The sequence below is a fragment of the Xiphophorus hellerii genome, chromosome 12, assembly GCF_003331165.1.
Source record: "Xiphophorus hellerii strain 12219 chromosome 12, Xiphophorus_hellerii-4.1, whole genome shotgun sequence".
In the NCBI taxonomy this organism is placed as follows: Eukaryota; Metazoa; Chordata; class Actinopteri; order Cyprinodontiformes; family Poeciliidae; genus Xiphophorus; species Xiphophorus hellerii.
The window spans coordinates 3932200-3950407 of NC_045683.1; the positions used below are offsets into that span (position 1 = coordinate 3932200).

At 36.8% G+C, this 18208-nt stretch overlaps 1 protein-coding gene across 2 annotated transcripts in view; it reads left to right on the top strand.

Moving 5' to 3' along the window:
- Positions 1-5143: 5143 nt before the first annotated feature.
- The window catches only part of antxr2a (ANTXR cell adhesion molecule 2a), an 86296-nt gene continuing 73231 nt past the window's right edge, over positions 5144-18208 (top strand). Inside the window, exons 1-6 of one of the 2 annotated variants that reach the window (XM_032578747.1) lie at positions 5144-5176; positions 12066-12137; positions 14881-14952; positions 16326-16407; positions 17784-17888; positions 18107-18175. In XM_032578747.1, coding sequence (XP_032434638.1) covers positions 14888-14952; positions 16326-16407; positions 17784-17888; positions 18107-18175 — 321 coding nt within the window. In that variant the 5' untranslated portion in view covers positions 5144-5176; positions 12066-12137; positions 14881-14887. Of the gene's footprint in view, positions 5177-6968; positions 7465-12065; positions 12138-14880; positions 14953-16325; positions 16408-17783; positions 17889-18106; positions 18176-18208 lie in introns of those variants that run through there. The other variant, XM_032578746.1, reaches the window with a different exon arrangement.

Genomic DNA, 18208 nt, shown 5'->3' on the forward strand with positions numbered 1-18208 from the left:
CTCAATTTCAACTTAAGATGCCATTAGCGACAAACAGTGCTTCCCAGAAGAGGAAAAACAAGCTAAAACAACAGATATTAAGATAATTATGAGTTATAGATGCTATTAGGACTCAATGGATCTTTGTTATTGTGACTAATACTTGTTTGGTTGGTTTTCTTGAGGCGATTTGATCATTTGACTCCTCTCCAGCTTTTGATAATGAGATTTTTGATTTTTTTTCACCTGATGAAGAATCATAAATAGCAGTTATGTGAACCAGAAGGACCTGCTGTGGGACACCATGATGCCCACTCAATCAGAAAAACAACAAAACCTCTAAATGTTGTAGAACATAAATGTATAACTTTATCATCTCCATACAACAAAGAAGAATCAACAGGATTTCTGACCTCAGATAAGGAATATTATAGCTAAATATCAAAATAAATTATGCTATTTTATATTTTTACTGAACATGAAGTTAATGAACATAACTAAATATCCCACTTGTTCAAGTGCTTTCCAGTCCTGCACATTTTGGGAAAATAAAACCTTGGATCAGATTCCAAACTTTTGCTCAATTTCTTATAAAATCTGTGTTTTTTACTAACATTAATCAGAGAAACCGTAAATCTCCATGAGCAGGTTCCAAAACCTCAACCACACACTCTGTGTGGATATCTAAAACCCTGTGACGTAATCCTGCCTTCATATTAAATCACAGTTCTGGGCAGACTGGGTAAAGCTCGTTTAGGATGTTTTCACACCCAATACTCTGATAGACTCGGTTTGATTGGAGGCCAAAATTGTAACATTTGTTTTATTTTCAGTTGGCATGATTTGTTTCCACACTGCACTGTGTCAATTGATCCAAATCCTTGGAGCAACCTGTTCCCCTCCTGGCCTGTGGGGGCGCTGTATCAAGAACTATCGAAGGAAACAACATGAAAACATCTGATGAAGACACTTAGAGCAACTTACCTATTTACGAAATGTAAATAAAAATTAAGTGGCGAAGGATTTTAGCAGTTGAAGGATTTCTCTTTTATCTTTGGCAAGAGACCATGAGCCATTTCTCCCAGTAGCGTTAGACTCATGGTTGTTTTGGTTGGGACACTGATTTCAGGGCCTCTTGGCTAATTGGGCAGCATGTGTGCTGCAGCTTTGTGGTGCTGTGATAGAAGATTTGTTGTTTGCTAGAAACCCTGGTTTTTGTTGTTACTCTCCCCTTTCTTTTCCTTTAGGTTCTCATCTTCACCTTTAAGATTTCTTTAGATCAGGGGTGTCAAACTCCAGTCCTCAAGGGCCGCTGTCCTGCAACTTTTAGATGTGTCTCTACTGCACCACACCTGAATAGAATAATTAGGTCAATAGCAAGGCTGGGAGAACTGATCTACACAAGGAGGAGGCGATTAAGCCATTTCATTCCAGTGTTTTGTACCTGTGGCACATCTAAAAACTGCAGGACACCTTCCCTGGACTGTGACACCTGTGCTTTAGATTATTTTTAAAGAATAAAACTTTAACTTTACCCTCCTGGTTTTGTCTCTTCATTTTCCCTGGGTTTTTTTTATTGTTACAACACCCCTCTAATACTTCTAGACTGCCATGGGGATGTAACAATGATCAATTTCCTGGCATGGAACCAGCTTTTAAGCTGATTACACAAATTCCACCTGGGTTTGAGGTGAATTTCCTGTCTGAACTTTGAGATGAAGTTGAAGAATGGGAAGATGGTCCTTCATCCATATGAGTAATAGTCAAGTCTGACTGGCCCAGAGCAGATCCAGAACTTAAATCTGTCTGGATGAACCTGATAGATTGAATCCCCCTGAATAATGTGGATTTCTTTCCTAAATACCAGGATCATCACCTCAGTCACTCTGCAGGTGTTGTTCCACTTCTCCATATGACATTTAGGAGGACTGTTAATCAGCCAGACAACGTCCAGACTCTCAGGATGAATCTCTTCCACTCCTAAACTTTCTGTTATCAGAGTTCAGTCCTAACTTTAACAGATAGTTGTTTGTTCTTGTACTTTTTGCTGTTTTGTCACAGTTGCATCTCCTGATTAACTTCCACACTTCGCTGCTTGCAGAAATTAGACTTGTTGTTTTAACTGTCACTTTCGATTTCTCCTCCGGCTTTAAGAGCCCCATGACAAATCGATGCACACCAAATATTTTCTCAAGCCACTGGATTCGCACATTTTCCCAAATAATGGGAAATACATGCCTGTTTAGTTTTATTTTTTCAGGTTTTCTTTGTTCCAGAGAGCCCTGCTCAGGATGCACAAAGGAAGTGAGCATATACTGAAACCAAACGGCGTGCAAAAGAATTAACATTCAAATTAAAACCTAATTAGACTTTGATTTGCCAGATAATTATACTCGTGTGTTGCTGTTCTCTGCACTGTTCAGATTTGATGAGGTGTGTTATGGTAATTACCTGGGTGATGTGGAGTTGTGTGACAGTTCAGTTTTCTTTTTGTGCCGAGGCAAAACAAAAGAAAAGGGATTCGGTTTGTTGATGTGATCCGTGGTTCGGGAAGAAGCTTTCCTGGGAATGATTGCTTCTTACACCTAATGAGGTGAGAACAAATCGCACTGAGTGTAACAACACACATTTTGATTTAGCTTTTCAGGACAATTATGAACCTACTGAGGAGCAAGAACAATCCAAATGTACACACAAACCAATATTTACTGATGTTTATGAGCAAACATCTTAACCATTTCAGTTTGAATTTAAAATGATAGATAGGGAAGTATTCTGATCAGGTAATGTGTGACAACTTGAAGGTGAACAAAAACTATTAGCTTAGCAGCATTTTACAAACAGATGTCTGAGAATATTAAACTGTTTCAGATCGACTTTACACTTGTGGAATCAAATAAAACGTTTGTCTGTAAAACTAATTTTTAATCACAGTTGTTTGTTTGTGTTGATTAAATGTAAAGTTTTTATGCGCGTTGTCAACATTTGTACCGATTATATTTTTTGAGATGAATAGTGGATTTTATGAGGCTTTTGTCTGTGAGGCTGTGGCACTCGAAGCTGTTTGAGCATAACAAAATCAGTCACAGCTGCACAAATGAGCTTTTTCTCCTAAACAATTATGATTGCTTCAGTAAAGAAAAACATTGGCACGCTGGCTTTAACATTGACGCCAACTACTGTGACACGTGTAGTCTTATATGTAAAACATATAACTCAGGAAATGTCACTTTTTAACCTTTATTTCAGTGTGAACAGGAGCATACTCAGGTGAGCTGATTCTCAGGTATGAGTTTAAGGCCTTTTATTCCCAAACTTTACAGCCTGAAGTCACATCCGCTGCCAGCTGCACATGCTGTGTTCAAACAAGTAGCACAACTGATGACACAATCAAATCTGGAAGTTCCTCTATGTCCTGGAAAGCACCACCTGATGAAATATATCTTTGGTGTTTAATTTAACCTGAGGGAACGTTTGCTGAAGAGACAGGAGTGATGAAATGCAATCGCTCGTCTCAAGTCAACAGATACAACTGTGAAAACATTTGCATTATCTGTGGTGGTTTTATGGCTTTGGAATGCTACATTGCCACATGTTCTTCCCGTTGCATTTGATTAGACGGTGGCGTGTGGAGAGCTCTGTGGGTGGAGCGGGGCTTTTGTTTTTGTGCATGCCACTCCAGGGTGCAGTGCCACATTCAAGGGCTTAGTTCCCACTGTGGATTATCGTCCAGGTTTGGGGATTTAACGCATCCAGAACGATAACGGAGGCACCTGCAGCTCTTTAATGTGTGTGGACCATAAAGGGAAATAGACAAGTTCAATATACAAATTCAAATATAGTCAAAACTGAGCTTATTTTGGTAATTCAGTCAAATCTGTTCAGTTGGAACTATTAAAACATAAAGATCTCATTGTATTGCAGACAAAAGACCCAAGACACCCTTTAACTAGAAAACCAAATATCCATCCATCCATTTTCTGTACACTTTTGTCCTTTAGAGGGGTCAGGAGGGGTGCTGGTGTCTATCTCCAGCTAAGGTTCCGGGCGAGAGGCAGGGTCACCCTGGACAGGTCACCAGTCTGTTGCAGGGCAACACAGAGACAGACAGGACAAGCAACCATCCACACACTCACACCTAGGGAGAATTTAGAGAGACCAATTAACCTGACAGTCATGTTTTTGGACTGTGGGAGGAAGCCACAGTCCAAAAACAAAATAATTATTTATAAGTTAACTGAAAATATTAAATACAAAATGCATTGCTTGTCTACAAGAAAGCTGCATGTTGTGTAAAGATGAGGAACAGCGTGGAAGTGGAGAAGAAGAAATGCTGTAACTTTTTAATTTCAAAACTAATATTTTGAGGGTTTAGGGTTTTGACCTTGCAGTTTTTAATGTTTCTTTTAATTACTGCAAAAGTGTTTATAGATATAGATTTTAAAAAAAAGGGGGGGGAAAATAAATGACTAATTTGACATTTATTTCTTATACTGAGTTGTTCAATGAATTGTTTTATTAATCACTGTTTCAATCAGTGCACCGTACTGCTCCACACTATTTTACATCCTGAAGTTTTATTTTCTCTTCAGCAAAACCTCTTGTCTCTTGAAGATTTTGTTGACCCAGACAGCTCTTTCCTTCAGCTGTAATATTGGAGTTTCGTACATTTTAATTCAAGGAGATGATGGTTTCAAGCTTTCCGTTATAAACGACTTTTTTCATAATGTATCACAACTTAATATTTAGCAATCAGGTAGTATTTTTAGACATTTTAGTGGTAAATCAGAGTGAAAACAGATCACATATGGGGTTCCTCAATGCTGATGACACCATGCTTTATATTATGTATTTATATTCAGTATTTATGATCACAGTTCCTTACAGTTTGATGAGTGAGTGTTTTCATTAGATCAATGAACAGACCCGTCAGATTTTAATTCATTCTAATGAGGAAAAGACAGAAGTCGTTATTTTTGGTCATGAACATACAAGTTTTGATAAAGTAGACTGTAAGCATTAAAAAAGATGGAAGATTTTATAATGAACAAACAAAAACAAACAGCCGTGACGGAGGTGAGAACAAATCGAACTGAGTGTAAGATGATTTCAACATCCTGGGGTTGTTTGCGACAACTGGCTGGGCAGAGGAAGCCTCCTGTCACGGAGCCTACGACCTCTACTTTGTTTTAGACAAGTAAGTTTTAAGGATACTTTTGACAGTTTGCAGTCACTGTTCTTGTTAGCACGATTCAAAGAACTGTGCATCAGATGAATTTAACTTTTTTTGAATTGAGAAAAACATCTGCATCCCCTTCCTGCCTTCATCCCTTCAGCAGAGCTTTGTGCTTTCATTACAGTGACTGCTTCCTCAGCAGCTGGAATGCAGTACTTATCTGCCACGTGTTAACACCGTTTGCAATAAACTGTGTCATAGTTGCTGCACAAGCCAAGAGGAGGTCAACATTTCTACAATTTTTTTATTTCTACACCAAGCCTTGTGCTTTGATGTCATCAGACCTTTTTCAAGGGGGATGAGGGCAGGAATTATGACATATTGTGAGAAAAACAGAAGATACAAATTCTCATGTTTTGTGGATTGTGTAAGTTGAAATCCAGCAAAAAAAAAAAAAAAAATGCCTTGAAAAATGGGAAATGAGAAAAAAACAGGAAACCCTTTACATAATGAGCTGGAGGTTTTGTTGTTTCTTGAGCCAAATACTAATCAAAAACAGGGAGTTTTAGGTTCAACACAGGTTAAGTTGATGTTTCTTATTTTCTCTCTCTTTTTCTCAGGGTACTGGTAAAACTTTTCAACGGTTTCTTTTTCCTCATATAAATATATAAAGTAATTTAAACAAAAGAAGGCAGTGAAATATTTCTGCATTTTTCATTTTAAAATGACTGAAATTCTTAGTACTTTTACAATGTTTTCTTATAATTTTGCCTGACTGTGAAGTTGATCCAGATGTTGCTGGGTGGGAACTGAGCACTCTGCAAAACAGCCGGTTTCATTGGACATGCGCACTAGTGCAGAGGCTCATGAGGGCTTTAAGGGTCTTTGGAAATATGTGAACCGAAGCAAAGTTCGACAAGGATCAACAAACCCTAACAATTCACTATTTTCCTTTCAAATAAGCATGGCGAGGCGTTTAAAGACCTCTTTATGTATCATAAAAATCAGGCTGAAATAAGGGCGACGCTAAGCAGGTGGTTTGTAGTCATAAAGTACTTTTTGTTTTAGTTGTGTTGGCGCTGTGACTCATTTAATGAACAGAATGATGTTTGAAACTTGTAAGAAAAGCAGAGCAGAAATTTTAAAGTGTTTATGTTGGGATAAATTTAACCTTTTGGTTTTAGATTTGAAATCAGGCAAGTTAAACTCACAAGGTTTAAAGTTAAGAATATTAAGCAAATATCTGACTGGAAACTTCATGTAAGACCTCATGACTCTTAGGCCTTGGTTTCCAAATGAAATGCTAAATTTAAGTTATGGAAAGATGACTTCCATAAATTACACTCAACAAGCTAATGTAGCTATGATCTTTTCTTGGCTTAGGAGGGTGTAAATAACTTTTGTCTGCAGGCTTCACTGTTACTGTGTGGGCCATAATATAACATTTTTCCTGTCAAAAATTATTTTTTATAACTCTTTGAGAAACGTTATTTTTGCATATGTAAGACATAATAATCAAAAATAATATACATATACTATATATGTTATGACATTATTGTTCTAAATATGTTGATCTACTTTTTATGAGATAATCTCTTGCAGTTTACCTCGGACATATTTTCCAAAATAGATTATTGAAAGAGTTAGTTGACTATTTTGACTTGTTCTAACTATTAAAATTGAAGTTTATTCAATACGTGCCTTCTTCCTCCCTAAGATAACAAGAGCCACTAGTCATTTTGAAACAACAATAACTGTTTCTCACTAACTAGTAAGGGAGCTTACAATTACGAGCTTTCTGTTGGTCCTTGAAAGCAGCCTAACTTTTCCTTCGGGCTCTGAAGTTCAGCGGGATAAACTTGTGAAAACCTGAAATCCTCTTGACGTTATGGGGGTTCAGCACTTATTCGGGGTTAGGCTTCATTGAGGATGTGAGTGAAGAGTGAGTCAGGAAGATGTAGACACTAAGCTGGTGACGTAGCTCCGGTAGTTTCCTTTATATTGCAGCCCAATCACTGAACATTGTTATTTAGTGGAAGTTTTTAACAAAGTAACAGCTGCTGTTTGCTACTCTCTACTGGATGAAGCTGCATTCTTCGGCTTTCTGTGAATAATAACTGCGGGGTTTGCGTGTGGAAAATGTTGAATTTGCTGCCTCGGAGTCCCACCGCGGAGGAGAACCTTCAGGGAAGGCGGCTGTGGACTGCAGCCGCTCTCGCTGTCACCATCCTGGGGTTGTTCGCGGCCACTGGCTGGGCAGAGGAAGCCTCCTGTCACGGAGCCTACGACCTCTACTTTGTTTTAGACAAGTAAGTTTTAAGGATACTTTTGACCGTTTGCAGTAATAATTATGCTATGCTAAAACAACAACAAATGAACCCAGAAAATAAAGTTGTGAAAAGTTATTTATTTATTTATTTTTTCTAAATTGCTGCATTTGAGTTCATCAGAAGGCAGTTGGAGATGGGGGCTTCTGGGACAAATTCAATGACTTTCTTTTCATTATTTAAGTAATTTGGTTAAAATTGTGTGGGGGGGGGGGGAAATTATGAAGTTGTGCAGTTACAGTATTTCTACAAGCTTTCCTGACCATAACATTGGGTGTAAGGCAAAGGTTTTGTGTTGCACCATGTGTATAAAAGGCAACTTTAAGTGATTTAGGTAAAATACTTTATGAAAAGTGTAAAAAAAATAAAAGTTAAAAACTAAATAATTAACCTGGAGTTAAGTGCCTTGCCCAGGAACACAGTGATGTGTGAAGCTGGAGTCGAACCTGGAGTTATCTCTGCTGCTCAACCCACTGAGTCACAGTTGTTCCTGTGTGAACTTTCTGAGGGAGGGTGGCATTTTAATGTGTAAAACTACTTTCTGTCATTAGATCGGTATTCAACCTGATTTCCTCAAAGCTTACGGCAGAGGTTCCACTTGGAGGCATCCAGATGTCAGTTAGTTGCAGTCACGCTGAACACTTGATGTCTTAACCTGATTACAACAACAACAATCTTGACATGTTTTTTGCAGACTTTTTTCCAACATTTAACGTGTTTTTGTGAAAGAGAAAAAAAGGCGAAGCCCTTGATTGCGCCACTCTGGATATAAATGTCTTGATTTCCACAGCTGTTGCGTGCACAACATGTTATTTTGTGGACTTTGTTGTGATTGGATGCAGCAGTACCTGGAAAAATGATGAACATTATCTGTAAATAACAGATTCAGGACCAATCTGATGCATTCAGGCTCTTGTATGCATTGTGGTTTCTTGCAGCATGTGGTTGAAAACCTGATGAAAGCACACAGGCCTTATCGTGACCTCCTTCGAACCCCGCTCACTTGGTTCTACCTCAAAGAACTTAAGCAACACCAAACCATGTTGTGTTTATAGAACATAATTATTCCTTTCATTTGCATGGTAATCTCTCATAAACATGTGGTTGTACTTTTCTCAGTATCTGGCAAGTTATTTGAAGCATTTTTTCAAAATGAACAGAAATTTTAAATCAAGTCTGTTTCCTTTAACTTGTTTGGGGCAAATAAACTCCCACAGGAAGTGGCCATTAAGGGTGTGTTTGGATTGTTAATGCTGCATAGATTTGCTGTGCAGAAGTTTGCATTTGTTTGCTTTAAGTCATGATACACCATTAAAGTTGAAGGTTTATCACCAACAACTGTATCCAGGGAGGCTGCTGCATGTCTATAAATGTTCAAATAGCTGGAAGATCAAGTCTGTTAAAGTTACACTTAAGATGGTTTGGAATTAGAAACAGAATCCTATAAACTTCAGATGCCATCCTTGCATTGTCATCACTTTGTGTTGCTAATAGTAGTTAGCTTTCAAAGATCCACATGCTAACTTGTAAAGAAAATTGAATGTAGTTATTTGTACCACAAAATAAAACCCTGGAGGTTTTAGTTGTTGCAGTGTCTTATTATCAGGTAAAAAACCAGCTGGAATCTCATGTATTTTGTAGTACAATCTGGTAACATTCAGGTGTGTATATCTTGTAAAAACAGAGCAGGCCTTTTAAGGGGTTCTGTGTGAATCATGCAAGCGATGGTGTCACCATTTGCCTCACATTTTGGCACAGCACTACTTTCTGTGTGTTTCATGTACTTGGAGCGCTGCTTCAAAGACTTCCCAGGCAGATTCAGTCGGCTCAGCAGAACTGTGCAGCAGCATCGTGTAAGTGGAAGGTTACAGTCGTGGCAGGAACTGTTTTTAATCCCGTCCTCCTCCGGCTTGGAGGCGTGCCATCAGAGAAGACTGTGGAGTTAAACGCTGCTGCTCTCCTGACCCACTTCTAAACTTCCATGCTCTCATCGAAATGACCTAAAAAACACGGGATGATGGCCAAGATAACTGACCGTTGTTATGAGTTTCTTCTCATTTTATTGGTGCAGATAAAAGGGCTTCTTACATGACCGGATGTAATTCCTCATGTATGTCCTGCGTTTCTTCACGGAGAACAGATGCCTTTTTAACTTTCAAACATCAGGCAAATGTTTCTCAACTTAATAAAGAAGGAAATGTGTTCTGATTTCAGATAATCCTGGATTTTATCTACCTCCAGTTTTTGTACCCCACATTATTTGAAATCTGTTTGACATCCTTGTTTTCTAGTGCCAGAACAAACAACCAAACATCAAACAGTCCATCCCTAAAAGTCACTTTCTGCGGAAACATTTTTACTCTTTATTCTTAAACACTTCTTCATTGTTTATTTTCTGATTGGAGGACCAACAAACCCTCTTTTCAGTGCAGCGTGCAGTTTCTTTGGTGTTTAGTTAAACTAATCAACCAACTTTTCACTTATATTCACTGTTGACTTTCACAGTTTTCTTATTGGTGCAGCAATAAATAGCACAACTAGAGATGCACTGCTCAGGTTTCTCCTGACTGAAACCAGTTTCTGGTTTTCTTTGAGGTGCAACCTGAAGACTTATTTTAAAAAAAAAACACACAACAAAACATGAAGAGAAAAAAATATGTTGGATGTACAACATACCCTGGCCTATTCACGGTTGAGTATTCATGGATTTTTCTGTTAAAGGTAACTTCAAATTATTCACTGAAAATTCACCCATTGAGGGATTTTTATCTGTAAAATCAGAAGAAAATGCAGGTATGTGCAGTGCCCAACCCACTTGAATAACAAGGATCTTCTGTAGTAGTTTTTATTCCAACAAAAAATTGAAGGAACTAAAAGATGTAGTACTGACCTTTGATCTTTATGAAAATACATACAATTGGTTGATGGATTTATAGACTAAAAATAGCAGTTTTTGTTCAATATACTCACTTTTTGAATCACTGATCATAGCAGATCAATTTGAAAATTGGCTGACTTTGATCTTCTTCTGATTGAGTAGTGCATCAACAGAAATGCTCCATTTCTGAGTCTGAATGCAGTCTGAACGGTGTGACTGTCTTGTGAAATACTGTGAGGGTAAAAGACATGTTTAGTCTGTTCTGGGTCAACTTCCATCTTTGTTTTGAAGAATTCACACCTGTTTATGACACAGAGGCTGCAATGTCAACTATCAACATTCTTTCAATCAATCAAATATGGAATGTTTTTCCACCAGACGACTCTTTGGATCTTCCATAAGAGTTCCCACTTGTTCCTTCAGAACATCTAAAAGTCTGATTTTTATCGGTCGCTGCAACACTGAGCTGCTTATTGCAGACCAGAGACTCTGCTTTGTCAACGTGTGGCGTAGTTTCCCTTCACCTTCCCTCTGTGACCTTGTCTTTACGGAGCAGGGAGGAGAAAGGTGCCGTGAAAGATGAGCTGCCTAATGGTCAAACTCTTCTCTTTTATGTTCTCCGTGCATACAAGGAATTGTAATTATTGATTTAATTACCTCTCCGTCGTTACGCCAAGGACACGTTTTACTCACTGTGGTCAGACTAACACTCCATCGTTAGGCATCCAAATGTGTGCATCGTAGTTTTGTATTTCTCAAGTTTTTTTGAATTCATTGATAACAGAAATGGTTCTTCCTGTTTAGTCTAATTATGGTTGAGGACAAAGTTATTGGTACTCTGCTCATTTTCTAAGTTTACAAAGGATAGAATAATCTCTTTTTATGGTTGATTAATCTGAATGTGGAGAGAAAAAAATGTAACCAAATACTCAAGATAAAAAACACCAGCACCATCTCTGCTGTACTTCACCAAATCTATATAACTCCACAGCTTCTGGGAAGTCATCAGTAGGGAACTATCAGCCAATCAGGTGCGAGCTTAGGAAACATGTGGCCAATAAGAATAAGGGATTATATATATACTGTATATATATATATATATATATATATATATATATATAAAGAGAGAGAGAAAGAGTTCTTTAAGCACGAGAGAGATGTAAATAATCAAATATTGTGGATAAAGTCCAGGCTGAAGCTGTTTTACTTTTAATATTTCCAAGATTGAATTAACTATGGAGAACCCACAAATATTTACTCAGGTGCAGTTTCATGAAATCTGGTGTTTTCCTGAACTTCATGCTAAATCAGCTTAAAATTGTGGTAAATTGTGATAATGAAGCCAAACTTCATTATCTGAAATTCCAGGTTTATTCCCATAAATTCCAGTGAAAATCAATGAAATGTGAAAATTTATTGAATTCTACAAACTAAGCCAGTTCTCTTAGCGGTGAATGAATTTTGGATTTTTTTTTTTTGCCTATATTTCAAGAACTGGAGCAAAAAAATAAATCTTTACAAACAGAAACACCCGCTCATGAACATTTTGCTACAGACTCACCAGTGAAATTATCCAGCATGAGGCTGGTTTTAATATCCAACTGTAGCTGTTGTGCAACCATGTAAAGTATTTCGGTTCCCAGCTCTCAGACTGCAGAGTCTTTTATTTGCTCTGTGTTCATGGTTGCTTGTTTTTTCCCTTCAGGTCTGGAAGCGTCGCCAGAAACTGGTTAGAAATCTACTCCTTTGTGAAGAACCTTACGGACCGGTTCGTGAGGCAAGTATTGAATGCATATATTTGAATACAAAATGCTATTTTAATGTGTTAGGAACGCAATTCAATTATTTGAATAAGAAAAACTGATAGAAATAAGATAATGCATGTAGAAATGTCCTTTTTTCTAGAGAATAAAAAACTATCCTAGTTGGGGAAAATGGAGTACTTTAACAGATTTCTAAGATAAGTGGTTTTACTGGATGAATGACATCATTATTTGCCGTCTGCCGCACAGATTTAAAGGACTTCCCACCTGTTTTCCAAAGTATCTTTTCTAGTCCTAATTAATAAAAGACAAAAGCATTAAAACGGACTCGACGCGCTCAGCTTGCTTAATGTTTGAGTCAAACTGTGCCTGCCAGCACAGTACAGACGGTAGCGCCACAGCCAGAATGAAGTGGTTGGTTGAAGAAAATAGCAAAGGCACCAGGTGGGAGTGGGTGGCAGAGAGGAGCAGTCTTCTGGGCTGTGAGAATGGCCATTTGCACCGGGGGGGTCCGGCTCCACACTTATCCCCTGCTTCCACCACAGAACGGCTGACAGGCAGACAATGTACAGTAAAGCAAAAGAACACTGGAAGGCGACGGGGACAATCTGCTAAACAATGCTCGCTCACCAAGAGCACTTCTGTTCTGCCATGTGGAGCAAACTGGACTACTTCATCACCCCCCCTCCTCTCCTCCTCATCCTCAGATTTATCCCTGGCTTTGGCTTCAGTGCCTCTTCATCCCAAGTCTTTCTTAACAGAAAATATCTCAGTGGTCGTTCTGCATCACGACCTCGCCCACGCTCTCCAGCCGTGACCTTAGAGATGGCTCGTTCTTCTTCTTTTTTTTTTTTTTTAAGTCCACATATATTCCCGCTCCTCCTTTGCCGGATCTGGTCTAAAGATTGTGCGGCGTGTTTGTGGGGGAGGATGGCGACTGGGCCATGTGTCATGTGGTTGAGAAATATTAGCACCTCTCCTTATGCTCCGAAAGGCTTCGCATCTCTGAAGGAAACACTTGTGTTACTTAATTATCCGAAGTTTTAACTCGCTCTGTGGGAGGCCATCCGCGTGTGCCGAGTGTCTGTAGCAGAGGTGGGAAGTTACTGAGGACACTTAGCAAACTACTTATTGCTTAATTTCGTACTTTACATCATTTGTTCTAGATTTGGGGAACTTTAGTTCCTGTTATTTGTGACATGAAGTTTGTGGCTGTATTGTAGCATATTAATATCTCATGCTATGCTATACTTCCATCATATAGTTATTGTTAGATGCACTGTAGAGCTAATGGAAAAATATACTTCACTAAGAAACTCTACTTAGACTAAGAACTTATCTTTTCATGTAGAAATGTGATTTTTAATTTTGTCTCATTGTTTTTGCAGAATGAATAAGAAGCTGAAAACACAGTCTATAGGTGTAAAGATTGGACCAGTTCAAATCTTGCTTTAGAGAACCAGTGCAGATTAGTTCAGTTCTGTTTTCTCTAAGTGGTTTCCAAATGTTTTGATCCATGGCAAGTTGAAATCACTGCTGGGGCCATATCTTTCTTTATATATATATAAAGAAAGATATATATAAAAGAAAGATATATATATATATATATATATATATATATATATATATATATATATATATATATATATATAATGCAAAATAATTTTTGTTTTTACAAAAAGAATCACAAAAAAATTATAGACAAATTTGTAAAACAAAAAAGGACAAATAAATTACATTTTCTTTATTTTGTGCAATTTCATTTTTTACACATTTAAACATGCTATTTAAATGTTAAATTAAAGAATTTTGTTTATACATTAATATACTATATTTTCTGTTTATCTTTTACATTTTTTTTTTTTTTTTGCCAAAATATAATGAACTGTACCGTCTTGTACTGTGTAAAATAAATTTCTATATTAAAAAAAAAAAATTAAAGGATTTAGCGTTAAATTTTAATATCATGCTGTGCTTTAAGAAATAAAATAAAAAACAATAAATTGTTAAGGTTCTGAAAAGAATCTAAGATGTTTACCTTAAAAAATACAGTTAAGTTCTTCCATTTTGTTGGTCAAGAACATGTTTCTTTAATTTTAACTCTCAGATATCTAAAATCTGAGTTTTTTCCCCTTTTTTAGGCGTATTTGTCATTAGAAATCTTTATAATTTGACTAAAAAAGGCGTTTCTTTAACCAAAGCAGTGAAATGAATGTTAATATTGTTTGTATGGATTTTCTGAAAGTGAAGCTGGGTGTTTACACAGAAACCACCTGCTTGTGAAGCAGAAAATCTGTGAACGTATTCTCTTCTTTAATGTGACTGAATGTAAACGGCGGTGGCCGGTGCCGGCTGGGGGGGTTCTGGTCAGCTACGTCACCCTGTAAAGTGACAGGTACTCGGCGTATTAATAGTGTTTGTCCAGCAGAATGTTTGAGTGTGACTCATCGTCAGCACAACATGTTTCTCGTCTGATTAATCACTTCCTCAGTGGCTCCGAAGCTGCTTCAAGTCATGCACTAAAATTAGCTGACATTAAAAGAGCTCCTTCTGTTTGCATCATTATTTATGCATCTTAATATCTGAACTTAAAACCTGGACATAAATCACCCGACTGTAGATGATCAGCTGTGATGAATGACCTGTAAGTGATGTCAAAAGTTTGATTCTCCATCTGAAGCCTCATGTTTGGTATCTTTTAACGAAGAAAATCAGTTCCTGGGTTTTGACTGAATTTCTTGTGTTTTTTCTCCTCAGTCCACAAATGAGAGTCTCATTCATAATTTTTTCATCCAGAGCTGAAGTTCTGTTGCCTCTGACCGGAGACAGGTAACAAATGAACTCAAATACTAATTTCATTTAAAAAAATTTACACTGTTCTAATTCATTTTGGAAAAACAGAATTAAAGTACAGTTTACATTTTTTATTATCTTTTTATATAATATCAAATATAATATAATATCAGAGCTGTATTTTAAAAAAAATTTTATTTAGAATCTCATCCAGTGGCATTAGCACTGGTAACTTATTCAGTTTATTCTTAAATCAAAATGCCTTATTTCTTTAGAACTTTTAAAGGCTGTCAGTATTTTGTATTTATGACATATTGTTTGCATAATTTTTGTAAATTATGCAAACATATTGTTTGCATAATTTCTTTGGAAATCTGTCTGGTGCAACATGCCTGTTATTTTCTGAAAGACGTGATTCATGCAAGTTATTAAATGATGCAACAGTAGAAAATTTTAGCTGCTTTAAACTTTTACAAACAGGAACTAAATTGTATCAAAATCCCTCAAAAATATTTTTGTTTGAATCGCCATTAGAATTCTCAGTAAAATCAGAAATGACTATTGGTGTGTTTTCAAACTACATACTTTTTTTTGTTTTAAATCAAAATGAAGCTTTATTTTAGGAGGAAGAACGTTTCTACATCACAGTTGGACACTCAGTCCAGTTAGCACGGTGTTGGTAGTGTCATGATTCGGGCCTCTTTGGACACATTATTAATGCAAATGTAAGAAATAAAAAGCAGAAATCAAACTATTTCTACCAATTCCTGCAAGTTAGTGTTACGGAACCAAGGATCAGATCGTTTTATGTTGTTTTATTTGAGTTCAATTTCTTTTTAAACTAGAAGGTTTCATGTTATCAAATTCCTACAAAAATGCTGTTCAGAAAATAATTATTTGTTCTCTAAAATGTTTTGCTCTTGCAGGCTTTGATCAAACCAGCAATATGTAGCTCTTCTTCTGCTGACAATAAAATTAACATGCGTAATAGATGAAAGCAGTATTACCTGAAAATCTGAGCGTGTTTCTCTGGTTTTTGTCTTGATGTGGCATGTCTTCTTATATATTTTAAATTTAAATAATAAACGTAGCAGTTTTCTTTGTAATAGTTTTTTAACTGCAACCATTTATACCTCAGAATTTCTCAAGAATTTATTTTAACTTCTTTTCTGTTCCTGTTTCTATATTTCTCAGTGTGCTTGTTTTTATAGCCTGTGGGTTTTTTGCTGTTAGTGACTTCATCTTTACAGTACCAGTACACCTCATTGCTGTTTTTAAGGGTTTGTGCAAATCATTAAAGTTAAAGCAATAAAACTCAGTTTTTCTTAAGAGAACAGAAACAGGGACAACTAAGATTTGGATGAAATCTGTTCCCATGTGTGAAGCATTCATTGCATTTGTCCATCCAGGTATAAAGTTGAAGAAGGCCTGCGTCGCTTGCACAGTGTGGTACCAGCAGGTGAAACGTTCATGCATGAGGGAATAAAAGAGGTGAGTTTTATTTTCTTGTATTCAGGTATTTAAAACTGTTTAAAATACCTAAATAAATATTCATGGCAAACAATATTTTATTTAAAGAATAAAGAAAAGGAGGGAAATTATTTAAGAGGTGGGCTGAAACTGAAAATGAAGTTTGTCAGAACTTTACAAACAATGTGCATTTAATTCTCAGAAATAAAGTAATTGAAAAATTTATCATATGAAGCGAAAAACGGGGCAAATTTTATCACTATAATGTCTTTCTTAACACACAGGCTCTGCTACTTTTTAGACCTTAGTTTGAATGTTATTTTCTTCTGTGTTTCATCCGTTTCTCTATTTGTCTAACATCTAGTTTTTTTTAAACAAAAGTGGCCTCTGCTTTCAGCTCCACTCTCACTCTCCTCCTCCTCTCACACACACAGTGCACAACTGCTCTAACATTGCCAGAAACAGAAAGAACCCTGTAATTATTTTACTGTTGTAGACAAAAAAACATAGCAAAACATTCATTTGCATCCAGTTATTCACTACCGAAGCAAACTAAGCTTATATTAACAAATGAAAAGCATGAAAATGATGAACACAAAAGCAGCAAAGACAAACTGATCCCATGTCAGCCTGCTATGTCTGTCCTGCTTCAAAAATGATGATAAAGTCTGTTAATATGTAACTTAATGTAAAGAAATTCTGCGGACTTGAAGGATTTTTGGTTTTAATAATTCCCTCCTAATGCCTCTTCCTCAAGAAAACAAAACTTGTCGTGATTATATGGGTCAGTTTCCTCTGTAAAGTCAGAAATTTTTATTGTTTTTAGGAATTTGCATCAATAAGTACATCCAGCAGCACTGTATAGGATAAGAAATAGTTCTGTACTATTCCCCCTATTGTTACCATCCACACATTGTAGTTTGTTTCTTTGTTTTAATCCCACTTAAAATCTATTGCCTTTGTTAATATTTCTTCAGGATGAGTAAAATTCAGTTATTTGTGTGGAAGTATATTCGTATGAGTACTAAGGAGAATTTTATAGAAAATGTGGCACCTTTTATAGATTATTCTTGATTATATTTGTCATATAATTGTAACTTTCTTGCTGCATGGCGACATTTCAGCCCAAACGCACAATATATAAAATGCATATTTTAGGCGTAAAGATTAAGAACAGTTGTGTAATCCTGAATTCATGATGTTGCAAAAAGAAAGCTAAATATCGCTTCAAATTGTAAATAGTGTAAATTAGTAGGTATGAATATATAAGTTTGTGCTTTCACCTATTGCTGTTTTGAACATGGAAGCTGGAGACGTAATATGTAAAGATGTGATTTGTTACTGTTGAGAGTCTATTTGAAACGGCAAACAGAAACGTCCTGTATTTACTCCTGAAGGCTAACACTCAGATCCAGCAGCAGTCCACAAAGTCCTCCAGCATCATCCTGGCTCTGACAGACGGGAAACTGACAGTGTATATCAATGAGCTCACCCAACAGCAGGTGAGCTTTGCTTTTCTGACTCACCAAACTCACACATTAAATCTTTTTGTCTTCATTTTATTTAGATATATTTCCTATCCAGAAGCCATCTTTTCTCCATCTCTTTTTTTAAATTCTGAAATCCCTCATGTATTGTTTTTTTTTTATTCATGAAGTTTCCTTTTTTGTCTCTTTATCTCCACGTCCGACCTGTTGCGCATCGTTTGCCTGAGCTGCAGGCTGATGAAGCCAGGAAATATGGCGCTCGTGTTTACTGCGTTGGTGTCTTGGACTTTGATGAGCAGCAGGTAAGCGAGCTTTAGTCCTAATCTGCAGCAACA